General features: G+C 34.3%; 1 protein-coding gene across 1 annotated transcript; it reads right to left on the bottom strand.

The window, feature by feature from the left end:
• Positions 1–188: 188 nt before the first annotated feature.
• Positions 189–5,544, bottom strand: LOC149882057 (uncharacterized). Its single transcript, XM_090065884.1, has 5 exons — positions 5,089–5,544; positions 4,880–4,992; positions 3,363–4,174; positions 2,162–3,164; positions 189–216 (listed from the first exon to the last, which is right to left on the bottom strand). The coding sequence occupies exons 1-5, from the start codon at positions 5,542–5,544 to the stop codon at positions 189–191; spliced, it is 2,412 nt and encodes an 803-aa protein (XP_089922010.1).
• Positions 5,545–14,216: the final 8,672 nt, after the last annotated feature.

Genomic DNA, 14,216 nt, shown 5'->3' with positions numbered 1-14,216 from the left:
AGTAGTAGTATTTATATAGAATATATAGAAAGAACTTCGAAATTATTTTAAAATTTATTATAAAGGACTAAAGAATTTGGCACGAGAATCAAAAAAAAATGAATGCTCGTTAAGTTATGTAAACCCTGACTTTTTGATTTCGAAATGGCTTTATATAATTGGGTGATGTCAATAGTTATTTTTAGATATCATTGAGGTAATTCTTTTCTACCTATCCTTTAAAAATAATTCTAAACATTTAAAGGATCAAAAGCTCAGTTTTTCGGCTTTTTTTTTTTGTGTTAATCCTAACGATGCTAATAACATCCAATATAAATGAGAGCGCGAACTGATTTATTATTAATATCGCAAGCAATCGATTCGCTGATAAGTGACGTAATTTTGAATAACCCTTTCTAAAAATACATGAAATAAAACTATAGATTTTTAAAATTTAGTTTTAGATAAATTATATTAGATTAAAAAAAACGGTAAAATCGTTCTTTTTCAAATTTAAGGTTATTTCGAAAACTTAAAACAGACTTTTAACAAAAATGATTTTAAATTTATTATAATCCCTATAGTTGAAAATTTCTGTCTCTTAATGCGTAAAAAAAAAAAAAAAAAAAAAAAAGGAATGTCTCGAGAACCTTAGGTGCCAGATAATGTACAAGATCCAAACGTCGAAAAGGGAGAAACGTTGAATGAATTGGTAAGAAATTAGAGGATAAGCAGCGGCTTGAAGCTAAAGCTTAAGTTAGATAACACCCTAAACCTTGATAGAAGAATAGTTAATTGAGTTCAAGTCTTTAAAAGGTCAATGTCTAAAAAGGCGCAAACATTGGCTAGACAAAAAAATTTCATATTCTAAGGTTTTCAATCAAAGTATATTTTTCTATTTTTAACAAGTTATTTATAAGAACGCCTAACTTATTTAGACTATTCTTTTGTCAACAAACAAATAAAGTGGATAATAAATTCGTTTTTTTGTTCAGCCTTCATTGCAAGCATATCGCAAACTGATAGAAAATTTGCTTTTCACATTGTTTCCAGGCAACGTGTTTCACCTTTGTTTACTTTGTAAATATTATAAACTCTCAAATGTTTTTTTGTGTATAGAATCATTGGTAATACTTTAGGGTCACTACTAGACATTGCCGATTCTGGCTCATTGACATTTTCTTAATACCACATTGACATTTTTTTTATAATTCTGCATTGTGATTTTTGCTATAGTTAATGTTTTCAGGATGACATTGTGTTCTGAGTTTATATTTAATCATGTCCGAAGAGTTGATCATAATCCATAAATGTAAAGCACGGTTTTAGTTTGTAGTGCCCAATGGCTAAGGTGTGAATTCCGTCTTGCAAGATGTGTCTTTTATCGTCATTAGCGCTGAGTGCGACTTTGTTGATCTCTTCGGTGTAAATGTTATGCTGATGTGATCGGATAACGTTCATGGTTGCAAGCTTTTCATTTCCACTGAATAAGCAGTCTTTATAATCTTGATGAGTGATGCGATTTTCAACCACACATTTCTGAATACCTTTGCATTTTTTCTCTTCTTTTTTTTCATTAAAGACCTCATAGGAGTAGAGTTTCGGTCGAAGTCCAACAAACTCTTTAATTATTTTTCCACCGGCCTCGTCTTTGAACATACCGATAATCTTATTATTTAGTCCTACTTTAAACCCAACGTTTTCAATAGCAGGATGGTCTTTAGAAAAGTTGCTCGTGTCAAACTTGCTCTCCACGTCTGCGGCAATGTCCTGATAAAAATCCTCCGTTTCGATTTCGTAAAAGAGCGAGTCAGTATCAGTCATTAACAATTTCAGCTTATCCCCGTATTTAGGTTTCATGTAGTCGTAGTGGTGCTGAAACATGAGTGTTTTGCTGATGTCAAGGATACTCATTCCCAAGTAAACAGGCTTGTCGTAGTAGACATTTGTTCTTTTCATATGAACCGCGATCAAGTTTTCATCAAAAATGGTGTTTCGTTCATATCGAGGACTTTTAGACAACTTTAGAGCTTCTTTTTTCGTGGTAATGAGTTTAACATCAACGCGTTTTAGAATATTCTCCATGGTTTTTCCAAAGACAGAGTTGTTCATGAGTTTGAAAAATTCCTTGTCAGATTCATTTTTAGCCACGGTTCTTAATCTAGTGTTGATGTCAATATACTGTTTCATAAAAGGTTCTTCTTCAAAGGTAATACCTCGATGAATTTTAGTAGTGACCAATCCAAGTCGTTCATAGAGTTTTAGGTTTTCATGATGAACGACGTATTTCTCCTTGTTGTTTAAATTTGGAACCAGCTTATCCACTTTCCCGATGGTTAATCTTTCCGGGGCTAGAGGGTAATCATTATGGTCATCGTGAAGCTCGTCAGGGTAAACCAAGTCCACTTCGAGAATGCAAGACATGGATTTCCAATTAGCGAGCTCCTCTTCAGTCATCCATCTAAATCCTCTAACAGGGAGAGGCTTACACATAGCCCATCCATAAAGGTTATTAGCATCCAAGTATTGAATGAATTTTGAAGGTTTTGATGGATCATATTCACCCATGTATTTGTTATTGGCAGTTCCATGTCTGTTGGAGATCATACTGATTCCACCACGTACACCTTTTTGAACCATGTTGAGCATATCAATATCGGTTAGAAGTTCTATCACGACTTCAGTTTTCTTTAGCATAGCGTCCCAAGCCAAACCAGGAGAGGTGTAATACCAAAGGGGGTCAAGGCCGTAATGTTTCAAGCAAGTGTCTCTGAAATCTTCAAAAATGTCTGCAAGTATCAACACGTCGGACTTGTTGTACAGTTCATGATAGTCTTTAAACGTTTTACATCCAAATACATCCCAAACGTTTTTCGCATGCGCATAGTCTTCATCTTTTGCTGATTCATCTTTCAGTTTTGAATGGAATGCTTCAATAGGAGGTAATTGCGTCTCTGAAAACTTAACAATCGAGTCCACCCAATCATAAGGGTAAATCCCTTTTCTCCTTATCAAATCAAACTGTTTCTTTTCGGGGTAATATTCAGCTACGTTTTTGCACTGATTATCGGTGAGATTTTTAGATAGTTTGTCTAAACCGAAGGGTAAGAATCTGAAGCTGTCAATAAATCTCAATTCTTTCCATACTTCACGAAGTCTTCCTTTCTTATCGATAAATTCTCTCACTTTGATTTGTTTAGAGAAGCTGATATATTTTTCTTCATTGTTGGGTATGCAATTGAGTCTTCCACCTAATTTCTTGATGAACAAATGGCTGTCATAGCCAGACAAATTATGGAAAATAATGGGAATGAATTTTGGAAGTTTATAATTCAAGTTGCATTTGTTATGTGCAGCACCACGGTACTTTCCAGTCAAATGACAGTGATCCCACACTTTGTCACCGTCAAGATCTTTATTGCAAATATGACATAGAGTTGCAAACTTAAAATTCTTTTCATCCTTATCAGTAACCACTTTCTTTTTTACTATATCAATCTTGTCGAAAATCTTTGTAAGGTCAGCTTCAAGCATATTTATGAACTTTTGAGCTACGTCGTCATCATCACTTTCAGCTGTATACGTTTCAAGCTTTCCCTTGTAAACGATTTCATCAAAGCATTTAATATAATAGACGATAGAGCTTGGAACGTGCTTTTGGTATTGTTTGGTGTACGACTCTTTAGAATTCGGTGTGCAAGTGTTAAGAGGTTGGATGAAACTTTCAAAGTCAGCATAGACAACGTATGGAACTTTCATACCCTTTTGATAGTTTTTAAATTCAACAGTTGCCCCTTCTTTAGGAAGATCGATTCTTATTGGCGCATTATCATAGCAGTCTTCTCGATGTTTTTGGAGCTTTTCTTCCTGGTCATAATCTTGAAGACATCTTCTGCAAAAATATCTTTTGTGTTGATGTTTCGATGCTGAGGAACCAGCAAACCGACTCAAACTTTTAATGAGACAGTAATGGTCAGTGTCGTCGTTTGAAATAAACAACAAATCAACACAGTGCTTTCGATCTGTAAAATCAGATATTTTCAAAGGGTAAGGTTTTTTATTTTCATACCCAAAGACGTTAATGCTAATCGTTGGGTTATTCTTCTCAAACTTATCGATTTTATTAAGCTTAACAGGAAACTCTATTTCATCCCAATTCAGCTCTTCAGATTTTAGAACCAAGTCTTCATCGATTCTTTTGTTGTTTTTATTTTTTAAATTCAACGCTCGAGTGACTGACCATTTAAAGCATTGATCATCCTTGTTTTCCATGTTGATGATCGCCTTTTTGTCTTTCAGCTCTTTAGGTAGCTCCATATAGGAAGAACCGCTGAGAGGTTCATAATCGATAAAGTTAATATCCATTTTTAAAATCTTTGATAAGACGCCATTGGATCCCAACTTGTTGTATTTGACACTACTTTCCAATACTTTTCCTTCCATTTCACCCATGAGCTCTCTTACATCTGTAGCTGCTATAATAATCTCTGATCTTGATGAAAAGCTTGCTTCTCGAGTCACTTCTTCACCAGTCATCATGCTTACAGATTTCATTTCACACGTTAAAATAATTCTTACTCTGGTGTTTCTTTCCCCCTCCATGGTTTGAATAGCAGACTCTCTTACCAAATTAAAAAAGGATGCAATGTCTTGGTATCGAGAAGAAGGTCTATAAGAAAATTGTCTTACAGAACTCTCCGCTGAATGTTCAGTCATTTTAAACTTTACTTTAATTGGTTTTGGCAAGGGCTGTTTATACTCTGTTTTTGATACAAGCGATTTGATAGACTGTATCTTTTTATCGATTTGTTCCACTGCTTTGCTTACCTGATTCTTGACTACTTCAGGAACGTAGGGTTCTATCCATTCTTTAACATCATTAAACTTATTTGCAACATACGACGCCACACTTTTTGTAACTTTCGTCAGACTTGAAAATAAACCAGGTCTTGGTGCTGGAACCGGTCTAGGTGTCATGACAGGTGTTAAATCTGAAACAGGCTCATCAAGAATCTGTTTTTGCAAATGAGCTGGTTTCGGAGCAATAGGAGGCTTTACCACAGGTCTTGGTGGAATGATTGCTGGTTTCGGAGCAATAGGAGGCTTTACCACAGGTCTTTCAGGACTAACAACAAGTCTTACTTTTGCAGGCTTTATTGAAACTTTTGTCGGCTTAACAGAAACTTTTACAGCTGGCTTAACAAACCTCACCACTGTAGGTCTTTCAGGCAAAGGTCTTGCCTCAGTCGTTCGTCTACGAAGAGAAGCAGGAGCAGAGACAACTCTAGGCGGCTGCAAAGCCATTAAAAGTTCCTCCTTTCTCATTTTATAATACCCTCTTATTTTTTGCTCTTTAGCAATTTCTTTTAATTCTCTCACAATCATTTTGTTTCGATCATTTCGATCATTAACAGACTTTTGACCAATGACAGGTCTTGTTGTTCTTATAGCTTCAACAAGTTCTTCCATAGTCATTCTGGTATAGTCTTTTATAGCTCTTTCTTTAGCATCTCTTCTTAATGATGCCATTGATACTTTTTGATCTTTCACAGTTTTACTTTCCATTTTTATTACGGAAAGATTTTTGTTTAAGCCACTTTCAATTTTTCGCTCTTTGGCGGTAGTTTTATCACCCATTTTATTAATGGAAAGATTTTTTTCGATGCATTCAATTTTTCGCTCTTTGGTAATTAATTCTGGTTTTGAAGAATAGATACTCATTTTTATTATACCAAGATTTTCTTTAAGTCAATTCAATTTTTTAAATCTTGGCACACTTTCAGCATATTTTCTTCTTCGAAAAGTTTTTACCGTTTTTTTTAATTCTCCAGTGAAAAGAATTAAAAAATTATTTGGAAAGACGTGAATACATATTTTTAATCTCTCTAATATTTTCAGTGATTATACGACATTTATTACGTCCGCTAGCATTTAGTTTCCAATTTGTTCCGATCAGGAATTTATTACGCAGATAAATGTCTTCTTTTATATTTCTGATCACTTCTTCAAAAGGTGCTACTTCAACCATTTCTTTGAAAATGATTCGATGTTCCTTTGGAAGTTTTCTTACGTTTTTTAGAAATTTAAGCAAACTTTTTGATTTAGCCGTATCAGAAGTTGACTCAAAGCTATCATCAAGAGCATTTAAAAGATCATCCTTTTGCATGCTTTCCATCTTTTTTTTATTTATGCCAAGAATTTTATTTAAGTCAATTTTTTTAACATGCTAAAAGTTAAAAAATCAATTTTGCTGCTTTTTACGTTTTTCAAGCTTTTCAGAATTTAAAAATTCAATCTTGATTCCATTATCCACCTTTCCATCTCGACGCTCTAAATATCTCCATCCACGTCCAGTCCCTGCCATCGCTTTGTAAAGAGACTTGTATTCAGTCACCTCACCTGTTTCAATGTTGGTTATTCTCACAGTGATAGGCTTTTTCTTAACTAAACTAAGCCATTTCCATTTTGGATCAACAGGTTTTTTTTCTTTTGGAGGAGGCTTTACTTTTTTTTCTTTTGCTCTTTCCAAAATCTCATCTTTACTGATCAAATTATTTTCAACCGCAAGCATCATCAACGTTATTAAATCTTCTGCTGTTTTACTAACACCGTTTTCATCCAACAAATTTTTCAAATACGATGTTGTATATCTCATTTTTATTATACCAAGATTTTTTTTAAGTCAATTCAAAAATCATGATTCTTTAGAATACTCTCCAATGACTGGTCTTGTGTTTTTTATTGCTTTCACAAGCTCATCCTTTTTCATTTCTGAGTAACCTTTTATCGCATGGCTTTTACCTAATTCACGCAATTCTTTTACCGTTTTGCTATCCGTTTTTATTCAGATAAAAAAACTAATAAACAGCAGTCATGTTGGTTCCATCTGAAACAAATTTAAGTAGTTTGTCAGAGATCACCACTGCAAAAATAACGGTATTTGCAATAGTTGAAGTTCGAAATTTAAGGTTTACCACTAATTCAGCTGTTTCCGACGTCATTCTTTCTTTTTGCTTGCTGATATCTACAAAGAACAACGGATATGATTTTATATATTCAAGCAAGCTTAACCCAGATTGACAAACAAGTTCATTTGTACCGTAATATTTATCATCAAAAGAGAACGCATCTGAATAAGCCATGACCACTCTCTTTTCTCCAAAATTCAAGTCGTAATTGTAATTTGGATACTTTATTCCATTAACAGTCACGTAAAAATTGCTAACATCACAATGGTCGAATAGTGACGGATTAACTGTTTGACTGGAATTTCTGTTTGTCTGAAGTCCGAAAAGGATAAATCTTGGAATGCTTTTGTCAGTAACTCTTCCAAGCGACCAGGTAAATTCTGTTTGACCGGCTGGAATAAGCTGTCTTTCACATTTGTTTGATTTATAAGCCACTTGAATGGGAATTTTTTGAGCTATTAAATTCATGAAATCAGTCTTTTTCGAAATATCCAATTCAACGCGAGGCATATATAGTCTGAATTTTTTAAGGTTGATCATTCCTGCACTAACGCTCTCCGCTCTATAAATCGCATCATCACATTCTTTCTTTGTAAAGGTGATGGTATGCCTAAACCCATAAACAACTTTGTCATAGGTTTCGCAAAATCCAAAAATGTGTTTCAACGGAATTTTAAACGAAAAAGCTCCAACGGATGTAGTGTCTGCAAACAAGTGGTCTCGTCTAACATTGAATCCTGAATTTCCAACAAGATTTGACGTATCCATATACCACATCTGCTTTAATCCATCAGCAAACTGAAATCCATAAGGATATTTCATCAATCCAAGTATGGTGGTGGCTGGACCTGGATACATCACTCTTTCCACTTGCTCTCCCGACAAGTCATAAGTCACATCATTAAACAAATACATCAAAGCGTTGTTCACCAGTGCAATGTTGTCTTTAGCATCATAAAAGGTTCCATCGCTCTTTTTCAACACTCCTTCAATAAGAATGTAAGCCTCTGATGGTACTGTTTGAATCGATTGGCAGTCAATCTCAAAAGTAATCGTGCCTGAAGAATTTAAATCGAGATTGGTTGGAAGGTACTCAAAAAAATCAACTTTTTCAATACCAATATCATACTCTGGGTTCTCAGTAACTCTTAATCGCTCAGTACTTATCATTTTTTATATAATAAAAAAAATTATTTAATTCATTTAAATGTCTCTCATTGCAAGCCGTCGCAACAGAATGCTATCTTCATGATATTTTCATACCCTGTCCCATTTTCACCAGGTCTTGAATTCGAATCGCGTTCTTTTTAGACATTTTCTTACTTTGAATAGATGAACCAGTCTTTAATTTCTCAATGGCCTTTTTACCTTTATCAATAGCTACATCTCTAGCAGTGGAAATGGCTGAAAGGGCTAACTCTGTCCCAGCAGATTTTGCAGCTGTAATCGCTTCTTGTCCAATTTTACTTGTTGCTGCATTTTTAAGCAAATTCACTGTTGCTTTTGACACACTTGACGCAGCTGCTCTTTTTATGAAATTTTTAATCATGTCTACAATACCACCTCCACCAACAACGTTCTTTTTCACATATCTTCTTTTGTTCACAATGAGCATTTTTAAATAAAACAATTTTTTTTAAATAATTTTATCAATAGCCTTCATTATAGCTTTATATTCCTCTTTATTAATCTCTCCTTGTCTCAACAGCTCATCACAAATAGCAACAGCCTCGTTTCTTGAAGCCGTGTTTCCAGCATGCCATGCAGCTATGCTCAATTCAAGCTTTTCCACCAACGCATTAGGATCGCTTGGAAGAATAATGACACCGCGACCTTTTTTACCTTTTTCAATACGAATCATTTTTTCCCAAATAGGAGCAATAAGTTGCTGATACTTTGGTCTTCTTGATGATTTCGGTTTATGCGGTTGTGAATCAGATCTTATAGCATCACTATCCATTAAAATTTTTTCATAATTTTGCAAATCTTCATCGGTATAGCTCTTTGGTATTGTTAATTCAGTCATCAGTTCCCAAAGACCTTTTGTTCCATTATACTTTTCTTCGCCGACAATGATATCATTTCCATCTATTTCAACCTCCATTTTTCCAATATACATTTTATCTCCAACTTTGTTCACTTCGAAAGGTCTTTTCTTTTTTTGATCGACTGACAGGCTTTTGATCATCTTTTCATTGTTATCAATCAGAGGCTTGAACAGCTTGCTCAAATCAGCTTGAAAATTCGTATCTGAAATGTTGTCATTCACGCTGTTCTGATAAATCCTCTTTCGTCTGTCATTAATTTCTTTCACAATTTCATCCCTTTTATTCAGGTCTTGTATTTTAAAGAAAAACATCTTTTTAAAATACGTGGAAAAAAAACATAAATTGGTTTTTACAACTACGTTGATCCTTTCTTAAACAAATTGTTAAACGTTTGAATCGCGTCTTCTCGTCCTTTTTGGATCAAGTTTTCTTTAGTAACTTCATCTATTCCCTTTTTGGTTTTGGTTCGTATTTCCTCCATCAAGGATTTAAATTTTTGAAGCTCACCAAGAATCAATTCATACTCTGAATCGTTTATTTTTCCATCCATCAACGCTTTGGAAATGTGCTCGCTAATCGTGTTTAATTTAGACTCGGCCAACACTTTAATCTTTTCATGCTTCTCCGCTTTTAATGCTAGTTTTTTGTTGACTTGTCCTCCTACAATGGATAAAAACCCCATTCCAATAGCCACACCTTCACACGCAATTGCTGCAGGACTGACAATAATGGTTGACAAAAGCCCAATTCCAGTCGCACCCAATGCAATGCATAAGGCTTGCATCGTATTATCCACATTAGAAATGATTCTGAAAGCGCGATGGTACTTTTTGCTTAGATGAACTCTCTTTGCTTTTTCACTCTCTATCTCTTTCTGAATCTCGCTTATTTTCTGAAGCCTATAAACATGTCCTACTTCATCTGCAGGAGCGGATGGAAGAACTGGATAAAGTTTTTCATTCAATATTTCCATTTTTATTAATAAAAAAATTATTTTAAATCAATGTAATTAATCTTACAAAGTTTTTCTCCTTTTTTAACAATCACGTCCTGGTTGCTGTAATTGTGTATGGTCATAACTATGTCATCCACAGACTCGGAAAAAATAGCATCGTTTTTGAAATAATTCAATTGATTGCTTATTTCATTCATCAAAGTGACGACAGCAATTCCTTTGTCTAATTGTAAACCTACGGACAACGATATCTGCTTGTGAGATATAGGAGTAAATTTAATGTCTTTCTGAGCAAAAATCTCATATTGTTCGTTAACGTTGAAATAAGGTGGATGATCTAACGTTTTCGTAGACACAATAATGTTTTTCGTATTTTTTCGTTCCAACTCTTTGATTCTATCCTCTAAATGACTCAGTTGCAAATCCAAACTTTGAACTTCTGCTGGGATAACATTTCTAAAAAACTTGTGAGGAGCATGCATTTTACATATTAAAAATAAATTTTTAGATCATTTTATTCTTTGTATGTGAGGAATAAAATGATTTTTTTTAAGCAGCAGAAGCACACACTCTATATTCATCCTTTTGAAAACCTTCAATCAACGCTTCAGTCTTTAATCTATTTATTCTATCCTCCTCTGTAGTTCTGAGTCGTCTAATAATTATTTCACGTGGACCAGCAATATATTCTCTCTCATCATCATCATCATCATCATCATCTCCATTGTAAATGGTGAAGTTGTTTGCTCTCGTTTCATTACGCATATCTTCTAACAATTCATTATATATATAATCATCATATTCATTTTGTTCTTCAACACTCATCGAATTGTAATCTAAAACTACAGGGTCATTGTAAGGCAAATCTTCAGGATCATCATCCTCTTCAGCGTCAACAAATATAAGTCTGTTTGCTCTCGTTTCAATATTATTGTTAGGTCTATCCTCTGGATCATCATCTTCAGGGTCAACCAACATATACCAATTGCTAGGTCTATCTGACATACTCATTGTTATTTTTTATATGAAAAGAAATTTATTTAACTCATTTTCAATTTTTTTTTCTTGTCATATAAAAACAGCGTGTCTATTTTTGCAAACTTAACAATTCATTATTATCTACCCATGAATTAAACGAGTCTGGATATCCCAACCATTTGACTAACGACTTGCTCTTGGTTTTGCGAATGATTTTTTCAATTCTGAATACGTCTTGTTGCGTCTTTTGCATCTCCTGCTCGTAAAAAGTGCCTTGAATTTCTTCACCGTTAGCGTCAGAGATTTTATACGTGGGTGGATTCGTATACTGAACTTTTGACACTGTAAAAACCTCCTCAGTCCATCTCGGCGTATACCCCTTTTCAAAATGAGACTTCTTTTTTACAATCCTCACTTGATCACCCATGGAAAATTTTGGTTTTGCTGGTAATGTTTGATCCTTTCCATACAGACTCCACCATACCCTACCTTTATTCTTTTCATCGCTAGCTTCCACTGGTGTCATTTTGATGGAAGAATGTTTTGTGTTGTTGTAATTTTTCACCATCTCATCCAATACGTCAATGTATTTATTGGTATTGTTGGCTGAAAAATATTTAAACATTCTCTCTTTCATTGTTCTATTCCATCGCTCGACAACATAACTTTTTTCTTCATTTTCAGTTGAATACAGTTGCACACCCAACGCTCTCACATGTCTGTTGTAAAACTCTTTTCCTTTATCTACCCACAATTTGATACATTTTCTTTCACCAAAAATCTTTTTCAACGATTCTGCCACTTCAAGACCTGTTTTGCTTTTTAACGGAACGATCCATCCATACTTTGAAAACACGTCAATCACCATGAGCAAATATTTTACACCGTTGTTGAATTTTGAAAACGATTGCATGTCCACCAAATCTGCAGCCCATATTTCATCAATGTCGTTCACAATCACTTTTCTTTTTTTAAAATGATGAATCACCGGTTTATGAAGCTCCTCTGCAAGCTGATCCGTCCATTTCAAATCACTCACACCCAATCCAAATTTAGCTTTGGCTTTGATGATGGGTTTGATGATTTTTCGCTCGCTTATTTCTTTTTGAGTAGGATTTTGTATAGAATCCATTTCTTCAAGCATCATTCGATCTGCTAAATTCCTGTTTTGCTTGTCGTTAAAATACTTGTAAGCTAAATCGTGGTGGTATGCTGCATTGTCTACTCGATCCACCGGTTTGCTCCACTCTTGATACATGTCCGTGGAAGTGAGTCTTTTGTCCAAGTTTGTGCCAGGTCCTGCAAAGTTCATTCCTGGAATGTGCATTTCTCCTGGAAATTTTGCCCATGGAAGCTTTATTTTTTTTGAAAAATTGTTGATCGACTCCACCAAGTCTCCTCCATTAACTTCATTCGCAGAAACAAACTTGCATTTAGTCGTTCCGCAGATGACGCAAGTCCCTTTCAACATAGTTCTGTTGTTTTTTGTGATCTCGTTTTTCAAGTGAATGGTTTCAGTCTCTCTTCTACACTTAACGCAGTACATTTTAACATATATAAAAACTTTTTAAATATAAAAAATGGAAGTGATGAAATTGTCGTGTAAAATTGGGAAAACCAAAAGAAACAACAGCAAGCTTTTACCGAGAAGCATTCGAGGAATCATCGTTGGAAAGTCTGGATATGGAAAAACAACGTTGCTGCTCAATTTACTGCTCAGACCTGGATGGCTTGATTATAACCGCTTGCAAGTGTTTGGAAAATCTCTTTTCCAACCTGAATACAAAATACTCAAAAGATCATTCGAAAATAAACTTCCTAAAAAGGATATTGTTGATTTGTTAACGGATGATGTACAAGACGAAATGGAAAAATTGAATTTAATCCATGAAGATGTTATTAACGATCTTTCAAAAAAATATTCCAACAATGATGATATGGAATGTCAATTTTTCGAAACAGCAGACGATGTACCTGAACCTGAAGATCTTGATTCATCCAAAAACAATTTAATGATCTTTGACGATTTGCAATTGACTAATCAAAACAAGTGTGAAAAATATTACATCCGAGGAAGACATTCTAACGTCGACTGCTTTTACCTCGCTCAAAACTATTTCGAGATTCCAAGACATACCATTAGAGAAAATGCTAACTTTATTTGTCTCTTTAAACAAGACCAAAAAAGCGTTAATCACATTTACCAAGATCACGTTTCCTGCGATATGAAAATAGAAGAATTTAAAGCCTTTTGCAATCATTGCTGGAATGAACCTCACGGATTTGCTGTCATTGATCTCTCTTCTAAAAAGAACGAGGGAAAGTATCGAAGTGGGTTTGATGATTTTTTATTTTTCTAAAACAATTTAAAAAATAATTATAATTTAAAAAATGCCAGGTATAATCATCGATGTAGATGGAAAATCAAGTGTTATCACTACTGAATTTTTGGATAAAATCGTTTTTGACGAAGGAAAAAGTTATGAAATGGCTTTTCTCGGTCTTGAGACTTACAACAGCATTCCAAATATAAACAGTAAAAACAATTCTTTCAAATACAGCATGGACAATGGAGCTCATTGGGAGAACATTAACATTCCATCAGGAAGCTATGACGTTAAAGACATCAACAATTATTTACAAAAGACCGTCTCAAACACAATAAAATCAGCTCAACGTGGAAGTTATATTATTGCAAATAAAATCAGCTACTCTCCCGATAACATAAAAATCGGATCCAATTTAAGCACTTTAAAATCATCCATCACACTTGGAATGAATTATTTGATGGATTTGAACGTGGAAAACAGCATCGCATCAGTTTTAGGGTTTGCTAAAAGAAAATTAAATTCCAATTCCGAACACGAGTCGGATCAAATCGTTAGAATTTCAAGCATTAACACCATCAGAATCGTTAACAACGTTATCGGATCATCCTATATTAATGGAACCCAACTCAATTGCATTTACTCCTTTTATCCAAATGTTAGTCCTGGCTATAAAATCATTGAGAGACCAATGCATTTGATTTATCTTCCTGTTAAACTGTTTGAAATTTCAACAATGGTTACTCGCATCATTGATCAGAATGGAGATTTGGTTGATTTTCGTGGAGAGGATATTGCAATACGATATCATATTCGAGAAGTGAAATAAATAATTTTTAATACATAAAAAAATGAGTAATTATCAAAATATCAAAATTAACATCTCACAGAGTCAATCTGATAAAATTAAAAAAGCTATGCATGATAAAACCGATACTAGCATTAAGCTTTCTCATCAAGA

Source organism: Hydra viridissima, unplaced genomic scaffold (assembly GCF_058129835.1).
Source record: "Hydra viridissima isolate aposymbiotic clone 2 unplaced genomic scaffold, HvirCarnegie_v1 scaffold_11, whole genome shotgun sequence".
In the NCBI taxonomy this organism is placed as follows: Eukaryota; Metazoa; Cnidaria; class Hydrozoa; order Anthoathecata; family Hydridae; genus Hydra; species Hydra viridissima.
The sequence above is the reverse complement of the archived record's forward strand: the minus strand, read 5'-3'. Positions and strand labels throughout refer to the sequence as shown.

Coding starts and splice junctions, on each gene's coding strand:
- LOC149882057 (XM_090065884.1), bottom strand. CDS start 5,544: ATGGAAAGTAAAACTGTGAAAGATCAAAAAGTATCAATGGCATCATTA. Junction 4,175..4,879: donor GTTACAAAAAGTGTGGCGTC/GTATGTTGCAAA, acceptor AAACAACAAAAG/AATCGATGAAGACTTGGTTC. Junction 217..2,161: donor GAAGAACCTTTTATGAAACA/GTATATTGACAT, acceptor TTATTTTTAAAG/GATAGGTAGAAAAGAATTAC.